Genomic DNA, 20,484 nt, shown 5'->3' with positions numbered 1-20,484 from the left:
CTGGCCAAGTGTCCAGACTGTTGGAGACAGTTTAGAGGAGGTTAGAAAAATGCTACAGGGTGCAGATATTGGGAAAAGAACTTTATAATGGCACTTCCCAAGGTTGGATTCACGTCCTTTACTTTATATCTGAGCTCATTGTGCAGATTCCCTTTTTACTCAGTGGAGAGAAATGAACCTTGCTGGATCATATGAATTGCAGTGTCTTCTCTCTGTTCATGAACAGAAGGAATTAATTCACATGGAGATGTTTATTCTAACAGGAAATAAACACTACTCTTATGATATACAAAATGTATTTGCTAGGTGACTATTTAAAGGTGTTTTTTTGAAAGGTATATTTGATAGAAGGACTTAAATGAAAATTTTGAGTCTAGATATTTATAAGCTGAGCTAGTGCATAAAAAGAGGGGGAGAGGATGAAGACAGGGCAAGAAAATACTTGTGAAAGTTGCACAAATTTGACCTTGGAGTAAGATTAAAGTTTGAACAAAAAGGTTAACTCTACATAGGAAAAAATCTACTGAAGGAAGTTGTTCATTATTTGAATTTTACACAACAGTCATGGGTTTTTTTGCATGATGTTTTCCCTTCTTCTCTTAAGAGACAATTAGAGGCAATTTCTGACCTGTTTTAGTTAAGATAACGGGGTCTTTTCTGGTATCTCTGTTTAATGTGATCAAGTCCCTTCTTTTAAGATGCCTCTTTATTGAAGGGGTTTGTAGTTTGTGTAGCTGGACAGAGTAAGACTGGCTTCGGTTCAGTATTGGTGTGCTCTGTCACTTGTGCTGTAATGTGTATGTTTTCAGCTCTTGCTGCACAGTTGCGTGCAAGGGAAGCTTTGTAATCTGAACCCTCTGAAGTGAAATCAGAATATTGGCTGAAATACACAACTGAGATCATAAGTAACAATAAAAATGTTTTGAAGTAAGCTGACACAGGGCAAAACTTAAAAATTCTGTGATTATTGAAATAATGTTCTCTCTAAACATGGTGCTTTTCGAATTAATCAGATGGAAAACAGATTGGACTCGTTTGGGTTTTTTTCTTTTCTACATAGTGGCACCAAATGTAAGGTGCAGGGGAGGGGATTTCTAGATGCTACCTGTCAGTTGTTTTGGAGCTACTTTCTGCACTGCTTTTTCCTTGGGGACCATTCTAACGTTTTTGTTTGTGCTATGATGGCAATGAGTATAAAACCTTGCAACTGATTTTTTAAGAAAATAAATGTTAAGACAGCTGATGAACTTCAGCTTTGATAGAAAGTATATTTTTTGACAGAAAGGAGAAGCAAGTTGTTTAGGCCTTCTTACTGAAATGTAAGAAAATTTATTCTTGTCGAAGAAATTGAGATTTTTTCCTTAAATACATAACTGTCTAGCCTACACAAATAATTTTTGTACCATTGACTGCAATGTGTCAGTGTATTTAAAAAAAAAAAGAGGGAGAGAAGCAAAACTCTTGAACTTGCTGGTTCTAGACATAAAATTAGTTCCCAGAGAAGGGAAGAGTTATCTGAGGTCAACCCAAAACTTCTAGTCCTATCTTCAGGCAATGGCCAACTTTCCAAGTGTACTTTACCAGCATCTGGAGATGCACAGATAATGGACTTCTCAACCTGATGATAATATAATTTGTATTTAGTAATCTTTGGATGTTTATCCACATGTCTGTTACTCTGGATAGACTTTTAGCATTCATAGTACTCCTGCAGCAGCAAGGAGTTGTGCAGCTTGACCACACTGGTCATAAAGATCCAGGTTTCACTGGCTTTGTCTGGTGGCTTCCAGAGTAAAGATTAGGGTCAGATTAAACAGTCTCACTGCTAGGTGAAAAAGTTTGCATTTCTCCCCTTTCCTTGCTATGTATGATTTTATAAGGCTCAATCATGTTATTCCCCTCAATCATGTTTTGTTGCCCTTCTCTGAACCTTTCCCAATTGAGATCAGGGCACGGTATTTGAGACAGAAGTGGTTTTATGTAGTATCATAATGTTTTCTACTTAGAAATTCTGAATGCCTGGCCATAACTTAATTGAGACTTAAATTTCTTTCCCAGGGGTAAAAAACTTTGAATGTGTATTCCAGATAAAGTCTTACAAATGTTTGTGCATTTGGGTAATGGGTCATTTATTAGCAATGAAGTATTTTTCAAGGTGAGCCATGCTTATTAACCTATTTATAGCTTGATATTAAAGACTTATTTATAATCAATATTAAAGCTGTAGAGGTAGAAAAATTTGTTTCTGTCAGCTTGTCCAAGTGCTGTTTAGAAAAGAGAACATATCACTCCAGAGGAGCAGTCTGTTTTCTCTGTCTCCCCAGTTGTGTCTGGGAATTGTGGTTCTCATAGAAAGAACCAAGAGCATCTGTTTTGCTTCTATCATCCTCAGGCAGTAGTCACTAACTTTACCATTTCGGACAAATTTTTACTTACTGACTTAGAATGAAAGACTTGACTGAGAAGTAAAATAGTTTTCTGAACTGGTTTTATAACAGATGAGCTGTTGGTCAGCTTTCCTTGAACTGTTGATAGACAGTAAAAACAGCCTTTGCTCTAATGCTTTAAATTGCTGCATATTCTGTCCAAAAAATGGTGCCTTTCAAGTGTGTGGCTAGACTTGCAGAAAATTTGCAGTTAGCAGTTTAGTCCTGAGCAACAGTCCGCAGACATTATAGGACTAAGCTCTGAAAATGCTGCCCTCTTGTTTCCAAAGAACTGCTTGGCAGAGTTTTGCAGTGTTGTAAATGCTGAGGTAGTATTAGAGGAAAATGCTTGATGCCAAGTTTCATTCTTATGCAAAATGTTTAGGATTTTTACTTCTAGTCTGATTACACAGAATACATCACATGAACATGATATCTAAAATCAAGTGCATTTACTTGGATTTTCTTTGCAAGGGAAACTCATAAATATCTGCCAAGAAAATAAGTATTTTCACTTAGGTTCTTTCATTGGAAGTATCTTTTGAGTTATATGATAAATATTTAAAAATACGTATAGTCTGTTTTAATGACCTAGTACAATCAATTATTTCTGTTTGGTATGGATTTATAAATTATTTTATGGCTGTTGCTAGTTATTCTGATTGTCTTTTATTTAAAAGATTTTTCAACAGTAGTTTGAATTAAATAATGTCAAGCTTGAGAAATGTTGCTTTCAATCAGCTGCTGTGTGGGGTGGAGAAAGAAGCTGACTTCTATGGTATTCATGTTTGGCATAAAGTTCTTGAATTATAGTTGTGATGTAGCCCTAGTTTTCCCAATAAAACTCTTAAGTAGCTACCTTTAGATTGGATATTAAACTTTGTGCACTTTAATTCTTTTCTGCAACAGGAAAGAGAAAATTGTTGGATGGAAGGAGATTCAGAATGTAGTGGAAAATTAGGTGGAGATGCAAGAAAAAGTGTACCACAAGGAACAGTAGTCAGATACAGGGATATATAGTGTAGCTTGCAGAATGAATGCAGATGTGGGGGAGGAGAGGAGAAAGAATGAAGACCAATGTAAAGAGTAACCTTGTAGTAAATGTGAATAGAAGAGAGAACTGAGGACATGCGTAGGAGAGCAAGAAAGATAACTGCCCTATGCAAACCGAAGGGAAAGAGTATAAAAGACATTTCCTATTAGCAGAGAAGTGTAAAATTCCACAATTCTTCATGCATTTTTTTTCCAAAGCAATAGGAGCTAGTTAAAAAGCTTAATCAAATGATACAGAATAGTGTCTGTATTTTAATGCTGCTTCAAACATTCCTCTTACCAGCCTTCCTAAATGTGTTTTTAAGAGGTAAAATAATTTCTCCTGAGAAAATTCTTTATCTTAATTACAGGCTAGAGTGGTTATAGGATATAGAAATTTTACCATTTGTGCAGCTGTCAATGCAGAAAACTAATGTAATGTTTGGAACTTTCTAGTATGTATTACCACAGTATCTTTTTTCTTTAAACTTTCTATTATAAAAGCAAAGCCACATCACTCTTTTTAAGTCACTAAGCAGTTTACTGTGGAGATGACCAAGCTATCTCAGGTTTTGAATATAAAATTCATCTAATGTTCTCAAAGACTGTGTTACTTCTGCATTGACCATGTCTGCCATAAGCTGGTAAGCTATAAACGTCCTGGGGAAAAAAGTAAGCTACTTAATGGAGGAAGAAGAAAAACTAAGGTGCTAGTAAGATAGTTTGGAATTTTGAACAACAGGGCTCATACCAGTGAACTAGTATAAAGATTTAATTAGGCTTATGTGAATGATCTAATTATTTCTAGTTTCCCCATTCACAACTATTTCAGACATCCAAACCGTAATGCCAGTATTTACACAATATTCCACAAGATATTAAAAGAATTTTGGATTTTAATTGTTTCTGTGGAGGGTATTGGCTTCTCATGACTTGCAGAGGAATTTGGTAGAAAGCAAGTCTTACAGTGCTGCGAGCATATTTCTTTTATGTCTTGCTTGCTTTGAAATCTTAAATGGAAAATGTTGAGGAAAGGGCAATAAAATACCAGACACTGAGCAGAGTAGAATAGAGCCCCCAAGGGCTTAAAGGGCCGGATAGCTGTGTGAAGACAAAGATGTAATTCCAGGGCACAAGTAAGTTCATAAGGAGAAAGCACCCTGCTTGAAAAGTATTTGACGTGTTAGAGGAAAGTTTTGCAAGAATCAGTAAGTATAATTTTTAAAAGAAATACAGTAAAAAATGAGACTTCCAACTTTTTATCACCACAAGTGATTATTAATTGGAAAAATGACTGGCATTCACTTTGGATGGAATATGTTCAATATCTATTTTTACTATGTTTAAGGATGCAGTTCTTGATGATGTTAATATATTTTTCATTTTATCTTTATAGTAGAATAGCTCATATTAGACTGCTCCTAAAATTCTTTTTTTAAAGCTCTGATTATTTTAAGAATAACAAGTAATTTTTATGTAGTAGTCGAGGCAGTATGGTTACATTTCCTTACAAGGTAGTTACATCTTCTTTCATTCTATTGAATTTCCCATTTCTCTGAATTGCTGAATTTTCAGATAGCTCTTTGTATTTTTTTGCATAATATTTATTCATATATGCAGCATATGGAAAATGATGACATGGGACTTATTTTTCTTGTACACTGCTTGACTTTAAATTCAGTTGTCACTTAATATATGTGCAGTTTTGTTTATGTGTTGCTGCATTAATGGTGATGTACCTCTGTCATGAGTCAAGATAGTTTGTAATGCTCAGAAGGCTCAACAGAAGAACCTTCAACAACAATCTCAAAAATTGTTGAGCTTTAATTTTTGTAAATGTGCTTTTCTAGTATTTTTTCAGTAAAATTTGGCTTTACATGTCTGTAGTTAAATGAATATAAAAATATATTTCAAAATAGTCTGCAGTTCAGCTAATAAGCAATTTTGCCAGCCCTGTTTTCTCTCTGCTGCCCTCCCTACTAGGCTAGTTTTCAACTTAACTTTTAGTACTTTAAATTTACTTTCAGGGTTGTTGAACCCTTCACTGTTAAATATTTATGCTCATCATTTTGTTTCTTGTGCTTTCTTCTTGTGCGGTACTATGCTTTGATATTTTTTACTATGAACAAGTCTTTTTTCTCAGCTTCATCAATTTTTCCTCTTTTAGAACTGAATTACTTTTATGGAAAAAGCAAAAAAACCAGTCAAACAAAAATAAATATTTTATATCCTTTGCTAAGTGCAGTTGTTTGCCATTTCTCTTTTAATGTAGGGTGTTGAGTTTCCCACTTTAGTGCATTTGGCTTCCTTCTTTTTATTTTTAAGAGGAGGGAAATCGGTTATACTTACTTAGCTCAATGTGAATGAAACAGATGTCAATATAAGATGTAAGAGGTATATCCTGTTATAGGCCTATTTAAGCAGTGATGCCATGTTGAATTTCAGCCTTCTTGTATAAACAGAGCTCATGGTAGAACTGAAGCACAAGAGTAACATCCTGGTACCACTTAAACTGCCAGCTCCATAGAGTCAACAAGAGCATATCTGCATTCCCAGTATAACAGTCAAGTGTGAAAATATAGTTGATGTATAAGAAGTAAGGCAGACTTTTTTTTTCTTTTCTCCTATGCAAGAACACTGGAACTATTTTGGGGCAGATGAGAACCTGGGTCCAGTAGCTGTGAGTATAAGAAGAGAGAAGCCAGAGGAAATCAAAGAAAATGGACCTCAGTACAACTACCGGATCATATTCAGAACCAGTGAGGTAAGCACTTCAGGAGTGTTAGTAATAGAAGCTAGAAGCAAGCAGGCAAAACCAGGTGGCATGTATGGGGTTTGTGTGCTTTTCAGCATTGATAATAGATTTCTGTAAAATCCAGGAACCTCCTGACAAAATTACACCATGTGTTTATCTGGCACAGAATATATGTAAATTAGTTATTCCATAACATCCAATACAGAGGAAAATGTGAAGGTCATTTTGGTTAAAGATTGAGAAACTTATAGGAGCTATATTAGCTAGAAGCAAGCAAAGAGGAGGGAAATTACTTTCTCCACTTTTATATGTGACCGTGAGTAGACCTGAGAAACATACTTTTTTTATTTTTCAGTGCTCTGTTAGAAATATTATACTAATACTAGTTTTTCTACGTAGCAGTTTCCTGTAAAACTTAAATCCGATGAATCATTTGAAATAGTCTGATTACTGTTAGCTATCAGTGAGTGACATTTTGTGTCTGTTTCATGCCAACAGAAATTACTTAATGTCCTTAATCTCTACTGAAAATTGAAAAACCAGTATATTTTGTTCCACTGCTATTGCTAATCAGTCTCAGTGCATAATTCAGTATATATACTATTTTTGTTTTGTATCCTTAGCTCATGACATTAAGAGGCTCTGTGCTGGAAGATGCTATTCCTTCCACTGCAAAGCATTGCACAGCCAGGGGACTGCCCCTAAAAGAGGTGCTGGAGTATGTGGTTCCAGAGCTGAATATCCATTGTCTAAGGCTGGCCTTCAACACTCCAAAAGTCACAGAACAGCTTATGAAGCTTGATGAACAAGGGGTAAGTGCAGAGTTATAGAATTACATAAATGATTACTGCCAGGAGTTGCAAAATTATCTTTTACCTTTAAGTGATTAGAGTCAGTCTGTTGAAATGCCTCATTTAAACTAAAACTTGTCATCTGTAGGGAGAGTTGGGTTGCATGTAAACCCCAAGGTTTACAGAATATTTGGTATATAGGATATCAAGTTCGTTTCTCTATGTAGCGTGAAGTTTTAGATTAATGTTATGGCAGTTGTTCATTTTAATTTACGCCAAAAGAGCCTATGTTATTGTTTTCAAAGACTGTGAGGGGGAGGGAGTTTTGTTCTGTTTTTCTTATTACTATCATAATAAGAAGAAAAGTCTACCATGTAACTAAATGTTTCTTGTAGTATTGTATTGGCTCAGCCATGACCAGGGTACTGCCTGTCTCTTTTTGTTTTGTTGGGTTTTTTTTTCTTCTCCTGAAACAAACTACATGGTAAAATATTCTAAGCCTCTCCTTCAAATGGTTTTCAATTAGGTGATAGTCTCCTGGTCTTTTAAAGATGGAACTGAGGCTCATTAGCTATACAGCTTAGACTTAGCAAAATGAAAGTCCATGAGTAAAGTGAATATTATGATTAAAAACTTCATTAGTAACATTTAACAGCTCTGAGTATGCCTGTTTTCCCTAGCAACCTCTCTTCCCATGCCTCTCTAGTGGATGGACAGCAGGATGGGAACTGGGTCCCTCCAACTGTAAGAGAAAATCAGGTTCATGATCACCTGATGAGCATGAATGTAAACAAGTCTGTAGGACCCAATGAGATGCTTCCCAGAGTCCTCAGGGAATTGGCTGATGTAGTTCTCAAGCCACTCTCCTTGATATTTCAAAAGTGATGGCACTGAGATGAAGTCCCAGGTGACTGGAAAAGAGAAAACATTGTACACATTTTTAGAAAGGGTGGAAAGGAGTACCCTGGGAACTACTGACCTTTCAGCCTCACCCCTGTGCCTGGGGAGATCATGGAACAGATCCTCCTAGAGGTTATGCTAAAGCACATGGAACTGATTTGAGCCAGCATGGCTTCACCAAGGGCAAGTCTTGCCTGACCAACCTAGTGGCCTTCTATGATGGAGCGACTACATCAGTGGACAAGGGAAGAGCTGCAGATGTCATTTATCTGGACTTCTGTAAAGCCTTTGACGTGGTCCCACACAACATCCTTCTCTCTAAAGTGGAGAGAGATGGATTGGATGAGTGGACTGTTAGATGGATAAGGAATTGGTTGGATGGTCATGGAGGGTAGTGGTCAATGGCTCAGAGTCCTGATGGGCATCAGTGACCAGTGGTGTTGCTCAAGGGTCTGTATTGGGACCAGTGTCATTTAGTATCTTCATCAGTGACACAGACAAAGGGATCAAGTGCACCCTCAGCAGATTTACAGACAACACCAAGATGAGTGGTGTGGTTGACACACCTAAGAACAGGATGGCATCAAGAAGTGGGCCCATGGGAATCTCACAAGGTTTAATAAGACCAAGTGCAAGGTGCTGCACCTGGGTCAGGGCAACCCCCAGTATCAGTACAGGCTGGGAGATGAACAGATGGAGAGCAGCCCTGTCGAGAAGGACTTGGGAGTGCTGGTGGATGTGAGGCTGGACATGAGCTGTCAATGTGCACTTGCAGCTCAGAAAGCTGATCGTATCCTGGGCTGCATCAAAAGCAGCGTGGCCAGCAGGGTGACGGAGGGAATTCTGCCCCTCTGCTCTGGTGAGACCCCACCTGCAACACTGCATCCAGCTCTGGGGTCCCCTGTACAGGAAGGACATCGACCTGTTTGAGGGAGTCCAGAGGAGGGCCACCAAGATGATTACAAGTATGGAGCACCTCTCTGATGAGGAAAGGCTGAGAGACTTGGATTTGTTCAGCCTGGAAAAGAGAAGGCTTTGGGATGACCTAATTGTGGCCATCCAGTATCTGAAGGAAGCCTATAAGAAACATGGAGAGGGACTTTTTTAGAAGAGTGTGTAATGACAGGAGAAGGGGGAATGGCTTCAAACTGAGAGTAAGTTTAGATTAGATGTTAGGAGGAAGTTATTTGCTGTGAGGGTGGTGAGACACTGGCCTAGGTTTCCCAGAGAAGTTGTGGATGCTCCATCCTAGGGAGCGTTCAAGGCTAGGCTGGATGGTGCTCTGAGCAACTTGGTCTATTGGAAGGTGTCCCTGCACAGTGTAGGAGGGTTGAAGCTATATGATCTTGAAGGCCTCTTCCGACCCATGATTCTATGATATCTAACAAAAGTCTGAGGTGAAATTATCCTTATTTCCTATCCTATATGTCATTAAGCTCCCACAGTTTGATATATAGTATGGTTTTCTGTTAATACTTAAACTTTTGAAAAATCATTAAGGACAAGTGATAGTTAAATTTTTATTATCTGCATCAAAGTATTTTTTGGTTTTGTGGTAATGAAACAGTTTGACACTTCTAACAGAAAAAGGTAAGCGCATTCTGTACTAATTAGAAGCTGCATTTTTTTATCAATTCTAAGCTAACAAAAAAAATGGGTAACAGCTGCTCTGCTAATTAGGTACACAGAATGTTGTTCACTTCATCTTGCTGAGTGTCACACTGTTTCATTACGGCATGAACAGGTGCCCATTTGATATGGCAAATAAGATGTTTTGTGAATTTAAGAGTTAAGTCTGCAAAGTCACCTTAGCCTGATTTAGCCATTAAATTTCACCCAGTAATCCCTTCATTGAGCCGAATTTGCATGCACCAGTTTTGCTTAGAATAAGATGTCTTTTTTATATTTGAGTGAGGTCTTAAAGCAATTGGTTGTTTTCATATTTAAAAATTTGCAATTCTGTATTTAAATTTATCTGCTTTCAGCTTCAAGACTTCTGATATTTTTCTCTGCTACATCTTAAAAGTCATTTTGGTGTGAGATTTTTTTCCCAGCAAAGGTTTTGTATGCAGTGATTAAATCATCTGTTGGTCTTGTTTACAATAAACTAAACAGATTGCACTTTTCAAGTCTTTCGCTGCAACAGATTTTCTCTGAATTTCATATCACTTTTACGGCTGAGCTCTCTCTCTTCTACTCTTTCAATATCTGCACGTGTCATTCAGTGTCAGAATAGGAATATTCTTCTTGCTCTAATTTTGTAGTGGTGTTGTACATGAAGTTGCATGTTCTTTACTTAGATTGCTAGAGTTGTGATAACATCTGCATTCTGTACATATGGTCCACGTTGCTTGTTACCTTGATATTCTTTTATTGGATTTACTAAAATGCATTCATTTGAATGGTTCTGTGTTACAAAGGAATCCAGTCACTTCTAGGACTGTGCTAGCTTCTTTAATAATTACCATCTGCTAATCTTTGCCTTGAATACAAAGTTCATGGTAAGTTACTGTAGGCTTGCTTTCAAATCTGAGTTACAAATTTGAATATCAGGGCAATTACTGATTTATTCCAGTAGAAGTTAATCTTTGTGGCAATTCCTCATTCGCAGAAATACTGCAAAATGTCAGCTGGTTCTTAATATAATTCCCCGTTCATAATATAAACTTGCTGACTGGTTAAATCCAAGATATACTTTCTGCTGTCTTGCACTGGGTGCTAGATAAATACTTAAAGTCCACTTTTCCTACATATATAAATACGTAAATACTTCAAGATTATTCAAATGAAGCTGCTACTTTAGTAGTTTTACCACAAGAGAATTCATTCTTCGACTTCTTTTTTATCTTTTTCTTGGAGTTAATATACTTCTAAGGACCCTAGATTTATCAGAAGGAGGCATAATAATGGGGACTGCATCCCTTTATTTCTCCAGAAATGTGTTTTTTTGATTCAAAAATACCAACTTGTGTTGTTCTTAGGAAACTTTTTTTTTCAAAAATTAGCAAATCTAAGAACACAGACAGAAGGCATATCCTGCTTTTCACATAGTCCTTGTTTAGTTTCCTTGGCTGACATTTTCAAAGTGGTAAAGGACAGTTGCTTGCTTGCTCATGAATCCTGCAGATCCCGTTTATGTTTATGTCCTTGAAAATACTTTCTTCACCTGAAATTAAAGTTTAAATAGTGTGTGGTTGATGAGGATGGCTTTTTTTGTCCTGATTTGTTTAAGTAACATGACTAGAAACTACTGCATTTAGCAGTGCAGATAAGGTTTTGTGGTCCCATGAAACACTTGTATCCATCCTGTTTCCTTGGACCTGGAGAGAAAGCCTATCTGAGTAGCAGATGCCCAAATGGTCCAAGGTAGGGCCTGCTATTGATGATGTGGAAAGTGATGACAGTCGCTCTGGCAGGAGCAGCAGCAGTGCCACCTTCTCACCACCATTCCTGGCTCCCCCTTCCCACATGTCCGCAGTAGCTGGACCAGGTTTTCTGTGAGGGCACATGTGACCCTGTGGGCAAAGGCACGAAGTTTGGCTTCTCTGAGGCAGTAAGAATGCAGTGAGTGGGATCATGTAGTTCACCAGCTAAGCAGAGATCACAGAAATGCATCCGTAAACCTCATCTATCTTCCTTGATTCCTGAGAAGATTTACGTCTTAATCAAACACAGAATCATGCAGAATGTTTTACAAAAAAACCTCCATGTACCATCCATCTGTATCTGAATTATTTTGAGCATTGTGTGCACTGATGATTGGCTTGATTTTTTGGTATTCTTTTTAGTGAACTGAGGGTTGAAATAAATAATCATCATAATAAATTATAACATTAATTTGCTTGTGCTCGGTATTTGTTTTACCAATACATATCTTTGCTTCAAGTTTTAATACTTCCAATACCTAAAGGGGGCTACAAGACTTCTTACAGGGGCAGGTAGTGAGAGGACAAGGAGGAATGGTTTTAAGTGACAGAGGGTAGGTTTAGATTGTACATTAGGAAGAAATTCCTTACTATGAGGGTGGTGAGGCACTTCAACAGGTTGTCCAGAGAACTTGTGGATGTTCCATCCCTGCTAGTGTTCAAGGCCAGGTTGGATGGGGCTTGGAGCAACCTGGTCTAGTGGAAGGTGTCCCTGCCCACATCAGGGAGTTTGGAACTAGATGATCTTTAAGGTCCCTTCCAACCCAAACTGTTCTGTGATTTTATGCTGTACTTGCATTTTGTCATAAGAAATTTGAACATGTTTAGAAGATGCAAGTCAGGTAGTCAGTGTGTCAGATGATAAAATAAGGGACATTCTTTAGTGGGGAAAATGAAACGGCTTAGAACTGTGACTCATTACATATATTCCTGTCATAATTCATCTTTGGTAGTAAAGGAGAATACAGTAAAGTTGCAATTTTCGGAGTTTTTAAATTTTAAATTTCACTTTAATTAGAGACAGAGTAGACCCACTTCTGAGTGCCTTCAAATTATCCCACCATAAAATTAGTGAATTTCAGTATAATTATGTGTCCACATTGTCCTAGCAAGTTCAAAATCCATTGTCTCACAGCTTGAGATAGAATCTTCTCAGAGCAAATCACAGTATATTCAGATGACTTTGCTTGCAGTGCTCTTGCAAATAACTGTTTTCACTACCCACTAAGCTGTAGCCTGAACTTGTAAATCTCATGCCAGTTTTGATAGATGTTCTTATGATTTTGCTCTGACATATCTGTTTGGTGTTTATTTGAAATAGAACCTCTGCAAAAATTCATGTGTGGGAGGGAAGATTATTTACCCAGCAGTAAGAATGCATTTCTACTGGATGAATTACATGCGTAATCTCCAAGGCTCTCCCTTGCGCTCTCTCAATCAGAGTTCCTGCCTGTGAAATTGGTTTTGGAGACAGCAGTAAATGGTTCTGGATGCTGCTTTCTTCCTTTCTGTTTGTTTTTGTAGTCCAGATTTACATGACATCAATTTGCTCCTTTTTTTTGTGTGTATCAATTTGTAATTGGTGGGAACAGTTTGCTTTGAAGAATCACAATTATGGTTGGGTAAAAAATTACTTTATTCACATCTTCAGCTTCTGCTGTATTAGGAATATCAAATAAGAAACTAGAGGGAAAATGGAACTGCAAAGAACAAATATATTTAAAGATCTGTGCTAGTAAATAGTGCCTTTAAAGACATTCACTATTTGCAAGTTGCAATGTTGTCCTCCTGAAAATAAGCAACATTAATGTTTGTTTCACTTTAGAAAGCATTTTGACATCTTCAGATTAAATATGCCATCATCAAGACAATTACAGTGGAAAACAATGAGAGTATTTGGATCTAGATTAACTTTTGAAATTAGACTGATAATTAGATATTTTTTCTTTTTATGAATTGGGTTTATTAAGAGGTGGGAAGTGAATTCAATACATAAGTTGCTGCATCACTTGGTATACATATAAGATTTCAATGTTTTTCCCTTTTGCAGTTAAGTTACCAGCTTAAGGTGGGTATCATGTACTGCAAAGCCGGGCAAAGCACAGAAGAGGAAATGTATAATAATGAATCAGCAGGTCCAGCCTTTGAGGAGTTTCTTCAGCTCTTGGGAGAACGAGTTCGACTCAAGGGATTTGACAAGTATCGTGCTCAGCTGGATACAAAGAGTAAGACTTTTTCATTATTTCCCCCCCTTAAGTGAACAAAATGCATCGTATGGTTGCTAACTGCCTCTTTGCAGAGAGTTTTTAAAAAGAATGTCTTTGCTATAGGAAGACAGTTGCTCAATATTATTAGTGAAGCAGAGCATGCATGTAATTTGACCCATATCCATATGGTCTCTCAACTCTGATAATCATTGGATTTTTGTACTAATGTGGTATGAAATTACCACTAAAGCCACAACAAGAAACCAGTAACTGTGGAACCATTATTGGGTACTGCAAATCAGTGTGTTGTGTAATGATGATCAATACAGTTGATATGTCATATTTTCTTTTAATGATACGCTTAGAGACTGTCACCCAATCGTTTTGAGAACCCATCTATGTCATTCCACTTTGACGAGTTGATCTGCTGCTTTTCTTATGTCTGTTGCATGCAGTTTTTCTTCTAGGCAGTTTTGTCTTAGTCATGCTGTCAAATGTATTCCTCCCTCTGTGATTTTTCTTTTGAGTTACGGAAATTAATGTGGATTTGGCAGTTAAATTATCAGCTTTAACTGTAAAACGTATTGCAACAAAAATACAGTGGTGAGATGATCTTGGGTGACCATATCTATAAAAGAAACTCCCTTCTTTTGGAATCAAACGTGAAATACCTATTTATCAGCTAGCACATGCTATATTCAATTTGTAGATCTATTTAAATTACTCGGGGTAAATTTTGGTCTGTATGCCTTTTCTTTGAGTATTAGAACTAACCAGTTCCTATGGAAATCTTTTGCTATTTTGCTCACTTGTGGCAAAGGAAATTAAATAAGGAGTTGATTCATGAAAGCTGAAAAGCATTCATCAACTTCAGTGCAGCAAAAGCTGTGGTCTTGTCATGGGTCTCCTAGGGCACATACAGTAACTCGCTGTGCTTCAGTGCTCCACCATTCTACCCTGTGTCCTTAATTCCTGCAGGAATAGTGTTGCCATCTCCTCAGGCTGTTCTTGACCAGTCTGATCATCAGTCCCCAGAGAATTATAAAACCTGTGGTTTTAAACCTAAATTAATAACTATTTCACACACATTTAATATTGAGCCTGCTTTCTTTTACTTGCAGTATTTATATTTCCTCTGTTGTAGTTACTCACTTAAGTGCATTTCATAGAATCATAGAATGGTTTGGGTTGTTTCAACCCCCCTGCCATGGGCAGAGATACCTTCCACTAGGCCAGAGCCCCATCCAACCTGGCCTTGAACAGTTTCAGGGATGGGGCATCCCTAGCTTCTCTGGGTGACCTGTTCCAGTGTGTCACCACCCACACAGTAAAGAATGTCTTCCCAATATCTAATCTAAATCTGCCCTCCTTAAAGTAAAATCCTCTCTTCCCTTTCTTCTGGTTTAGTCAAGACGTGAAAAAAACCTAGCCCTTATTTTGGTGTCTGGTTTCTAGTATATGTAAATGCTGTATGATTAAGAGTTGATTCATCTGCTCACATACACCCATGAAAGCGTAACTGTCTTTTAAGTACTTATTTTGCATTTTCTTCTAAGCCGCAAAATTTTCCAGAAATGTTTTGAGTTCTTTCTTGTTGCTTCCAACTCGAGGAAAGAATTTTGTCGGGTTTTGAGTTCTGGTACTACAGTCTAGCACCTGTTGAATGGAAACGTGAACTTTTAGTTGAATGAATTTCTCACAGTTTTGAGAGTTGTCCTCTTGTAACAAAGATTTCTCCTTTGTGTTGAGAGCTGGCAGGTCACATTGCTAAGGTTTTCACACTGCTCAGTAGACCTACCTAGCTCCATTCTGTATCTAAAAATACAAAAAGGCTTATGTGAACACTTCACTGTGATCGGAGAGGAAGGGTAATCCTCTTGAGTGGAAACTGCTGCTTTCATGAAGGGTTTCCTACGTTTTGTTTCAGTCAGGGTTTACAAGATCACATGCATGGGGCCTTATCAGCTAGAACTGCTTAGGAACTCTTGAATTGTCTGAAATCTTTTGAGTTATGTTGTCTGCAGACTTACCGAGAAAACATAGGACTACACAGCATGCAGGAGTTCTTAATGAGTAGGTTTAGACAGCAGTAAATGTGAACAATGGCAGCAAACTTTTGTAACTGATCTTGATGGTGGTATGTTTTCCTTTCTGCTAATGTGCAGAACACAGACTGGATGTCATGAAAGAGAAGGTGTTTTGGGGACACAATACTAAGCTGAATTCAGAAACACTTAAAGCATATTCTACAAGGAAATGGAAAAAAAAAACCAAAGCAGCAAAACAAACCAACCCCAAAAAAGCTACCTTGTGGTAGTCAAAATGCTAAAGACCAGAGACGATCTCAAGAGATGCATCTCAGATGTGGGGAATATGTGAACAGCAGAATACAGCCAGGTGATACATCTTTGATAGTTACCCTAAGTAATCAGTCTTTTTGCCATGGCCCAAACATGGAAAGACCTGCAAAGAAGGAGGTTGTGGTTTTAACTGTGATTTAGGTTTATAGGTTTTGTTGAAACAGCTAGGTTTACAGCTAGGAAATGAGCTCCAGCTCTGTGCTCTTCTGTTGCTAGAGATCACTGTCTTAGAATACTTTTTGCAGTCTCATTACTCAGGAAATTTTCCTGCCTAAGAATTCTGTTCAGTGTCAGCACAATTGATTGCAAAGACGTGCTTAAAACAAGTATCTGTTCATTGACTCGTAAGAAAGGTCAAGTCTGTGTAGGCTACTTGGCTAGTTTCTATACCTCTGACAATACTTTATAAGCTATGGAAAGCAGTAGCATGAGGTAAGACATATGGAAAGATTTTCTCTGAATGAAGGTGAGCTGATTTGTATATGTACTCTGAAAATTTTCACCGTATTTTTAACTTATGCAAATTTAGAAAAATAAAGTTGCTCTAGCAAAAAGCGGTTTCAGAACAGTTGCTGTTCTTAGAAATTTTTTGGAATTAGGGGCCTAATTGGTAAGTATCCATAACAGAGTCATTTTTTTTTAAAAGGAGAAATCTCATGCATCCTATTAACTGAAATCCTTTTTAAGTGTATTGGATCCTTGAAGGGCTTTAGCTTTGGATCTCTGCCAGTGCCACTGTGGAAAAGAGATGCTACTTTTCAAGTTTTGATTGTTTATTTCTAGAATTACCAGAGGGGAAGTAGTCTATCTCCTGGCAGCCTGCAGACTTCGGATAGGAATTAGAGCTTGAAAATGTCACCTATCCTACAATGGCTAGGAAGTTTACAGGCATCACTTTAAAGTCATACACATCACAGTGATCTTTCAAATTATAACTTCAGTCATTTTACTTTATTTTCTAGTTGTAATGCATACTTTATTTCCCTCCCCCTCACTTAGTCATATTTCTCAGTTTTTTAAATTGGTAGATGGGATTATCTCGATAATGCTAGACCTGGCTTCTGCCTTGTGGAGAAGCTCCCTGCAGCTGTTACAAGGAATAAGGCCAAAAGATTCTGTGAGCAATGAAGAGCTTTCACTGAGCTTTGTGTACAGTTCCTGCATGAGGCAGACAAGTTCTCCACTCTGGTGTGGACTCTTAGGACCCTCGACAAGTCATTAATAGCTCCATTTAAAAACAGGTGGAGATTTCTTCAACATGCAATTGCTCTGAGAGGGAGTCAGAGTCTTCAACTAAGAGAATCCAGATCTCCTAATGAACTTCTAGGGCTTCTGTGTTAGAGCAAAGTCTAGAAACCTGCACAAGCCCTTCCCCACCAGGAGGAACTTCTAACTATTGAACGGCAGTCTTCCAGCCCCTCTTGAACTGAGAAGTAAAAGCAACATCAAGAAAAAAATCTGACTGCAATACACCTGAGCCTATATACTGGTTAGGAAAGGTTTTGGTGAGTTATCATCCCTCTCCCATTATACAGCAGAAGGATTTGAAACCATTTCCCACATTTCAATTGACTACTCAAATCACTTGAGTGAAAAGGTAACAATAATTCATATATTTAGAAAGAAAGATGTAGCTTGTGTTATTTGGGTGCATAACACACTCTGCACTTACAAACTCTGCATTTACAAACACATGCACTAATTCTAATCAGACTAATGAGAATGCCTTTCCAAAGCTCTGTGGCACAGCAAATGCCAGCACTTCAGCAACATCAGGTAAAGGACACGATGACTTAGATTCTTCTGTTGTGATTGGCCCAAAGAGAACCAAAAATTAAGTTGTACCGCATAAAGAGGAATTTGATCAGGGATAATTTAATTGCAATAAAAAAATTTGCCAGTATAAGGGATAGAGAACTCACCCTGTGTAGTTGACTGGCATTACTATGTAATATGGATTTCCTTTGTAAGCAGGAGGTAAGTTCCTGATGGAATCTAACAAAAGCCAACTTCTTAAAAACAAAACCCACCTTAAATAAGGCTTTCTGAATTTTAAGCTTTTATTTTCATGAATGGATGATAAGAAACAGGCTTTTACCACTGAATGGTGTCAATTCTTTTATGTTGGGGGGGGGTTTTGGCACTCATTTACTTCTATTTTCCCTGTCCTGTTCATAGCAGACAGTCCCTTTCCACCCTTAATTACAACAAGAGAAGCCACAGCCCATTAAGTTTGCACCTTCATACAAGAAAATAAGGGTTTGCTGACATCCAATTTCCATGATCTAGGCCAAAGAAAAGCAGATTGTTTAGAAAATACATTATGAAAAAGTGCTGTTTTTTTCTCTTGAATGCTAGGCAAGAGGATAGACTTGGAAAAAAGGATCTTGGGTTGAGGAGGAAGTCAAAATTCCAGAGTGGTAGGAAAGGGATGTGTTCATTTTATATGAAAGAATTTTGAAGAGTGAAATAATATATGCAACAACAAATATAATGCAGGCATGCAGAACTTCAGAAATAGCAGAAAAAAAATACAGTTCTGACACTGAGGGGTTTCAGCTATTAAGATGCTCAAGAATGTGTTATGAATGAGACTAACTCCTGTAAACAGATGTGTTTAGTGGCAGCAACTTTCAGGGTTGAATAAAATATGATTACACAGAATGTATGCAGGCCAACTGCCCTGGAGAAGAGGAGAGTGAGAGGAGACCTCATTGCAGTCTACAGCTCCTTGGGAGGGGAAGAGGAGGGGCAGGCTTCTCTTCTCTGTGGTGACCAGTGACAGGAGCCAAGGGAATGGCCTGAAGTTGTCTCAGGGGAGGGTTAGGTTGGATATTGGAAACAGGTTCTTCACCCAGAGTGTGGTTGGGCGCTGGAACAGGCTCCTCAGGGAAGTGGTCACAGCACCAAGCCTGACAGAGTTCAGAAAGCATTTAGATAACACTCCCAGGGGCATGGTGTGACTCTTGGGAATGGTCCTGTGCAGGGCCAGGAGTTGGACTTGGATGATCTTGTGAGTCGCTTTTGATTTAGGACATATTCTATTCTATGGTAATATTTAGCATATATGTCCAACAGAGCGGTAGTGTGGTTGATGCAGGAAATGAGGGAAGTTGATTAATATGAGTTGTGGGAGTTTATTTGACAAGATTATAAGTTTAGCTAATAATGGTAGGTTTCTGTACTAGATGTTTATATATTGCATGACTTTCTGGCTAAAACACGAGAAGAATATAAAACCAGAACAGAAATTATTAAATAGATGAAAAATCTAGGGAATGAATGGACTTTGAATTGACATTTCATTTATGGGGTTGTCAATAAAACTCAGTGTTTGTGATGAAATAATACAGATAAATTACCTTCCTAACTTGTACTGTATAACATCTTTCCAACCATGTGGAAATAAGAACAAACTTACTCTTGGGTCTGCGACATTTGCTGGGAGACCAATAGCCAAAGGAGGTCAGAGGTTCCTTAATTGCTTAAGAAGCAGGAATAGGGCTGGAGGGAAGTCCCTCTGCATTTCTCTGCATTTGTGTTACATATGTACTTTTGAATGTTACAAATTAAAAGATTCTGTCCTCGGAAATTCTGTCTGAAAGTAACTTGGGTACTACAGAAGTTAAACATGAGTGCTTGCTGTAATCCTTGTATATGACAGAAAGAAGAGCAGTTTTGACAGCTGCTGACAGCAAAGGTAGAGGGGAGCAACATTAAGTTTTGAAAGTTTTTATTCTTGTGCTTTTACTTGTGAGCCCTGCAGCAGTTTATAGCAATGGCTGTCGTACCTCATCAATATTATTTATTTTTTGTTCTCCTAGAATTCCTCGCAATGTTTTCCTTTGAAATATTGAGTTAGATTTTCTACTTGTAATGGTTTTGATACAGTTTTCTAGTGCAGAGGTTGTTTTAAGCTGCTGTGGAAGCAGGGTGACAAAGTCCTGTGGATCAGTGAGGTGAGTTTGTCAGCAGTAGGCTGTGTCAGTCAGTTTTGAGCCCTGTTGGTGTTGGAAAAAACACTTCAATGTGAGTCTGTTAAGACAGTCCTTGTGAAGATAGCTGGGAATCACTGGAAGTACAAAAGATTAAGGTGGATTTAAGGTGATTAATGATGGAAGGAAAAAAAGTTCAGATAATGTCTCAGCTAAGTAGCCAAATCCAGTAATGGGGCAAAGCTGAGAAGGCATCATAAACTAGTGGCAGGAGGGGATGTCTTCAGTGTAAAAAGGTGCTAATGAATTTGTAGATCCCTCGGGCCTCTGTTAACTAGAAGGAAATTGAAGTAGATTGCAGGGCTGGCTTACAGTTCTGACCTTGAAATGATGGCTATTATTCCAGTACACAGTCCTGGATTTTACTGCAGTGGCTGTAATTTGATTTAAAGCCAACAGCTGTAATTATTGTATTGTACTTCAGAAAAAAGCATGCTTTACTTGAAAGAAAAAAGAAATCTCAATGCTGAGAGAGATGCACAGTCTGTAGTGGATATGGGCTTCTGTTTGTAGTTAGATTTGAATGAGATTTAAGCTGTGAAGTACTTGGAAATAATTTGAATTATTAAATGTGTTATTTGGATTATAGCCTG

General features: G+C 37.9%; 1 protein-coding gene across 9 annotated transcripts in view; it reads left to right on the top strand.

Moving 5' to 3' along the window:
• Nucleotides 1–20,484, top strand: part of SIPA1L1 (signal induced proliferation associated 1 like 1) — a 211,865-nt gene that overhangs the window by 138,241 nt on the left and 53,140 nt on the right. For all 9 annotated transcript variants that reach the window (XM_064658252.1, XM_064658249.1, XM_064658251.1 and 6 more), the window contains 3 exons: nt 6,092–6,222; nt 6,837–7,025; nt 13,380–13,554. In XM_064658252.1, the coding sequence (XP_064514322.1) occupies nt 6,092–6,222; nt 6,837–7,025; nt 13,380–13,554 (495 nt within the window). The remainder of the gene's footprint in view (nt 1–6,091; nt 6,223–6,836; nt 7,026–13,379; nt 13,555–20,484) is intronic.

Source organism: Pseudopipra pipra, chromosome 6 (genome assembly GCF_036250125.1).
Source record: "Pseudopipra pipra isolate bDixPip1 chromosome 6, bDixPip1.hap1, whole genome shotgun sequence".
NCBI lineage: Eukaryota > Metazoa > Chordata > Aves > Passeriformes > Pipridae > Pseudopipra > Pseudopipra pipra.
The sequence above is the reverse complement of the archived record's forward strand: the minus strand, read 5'-3'. Positions and strand labels throughout refer to the sequence as shown.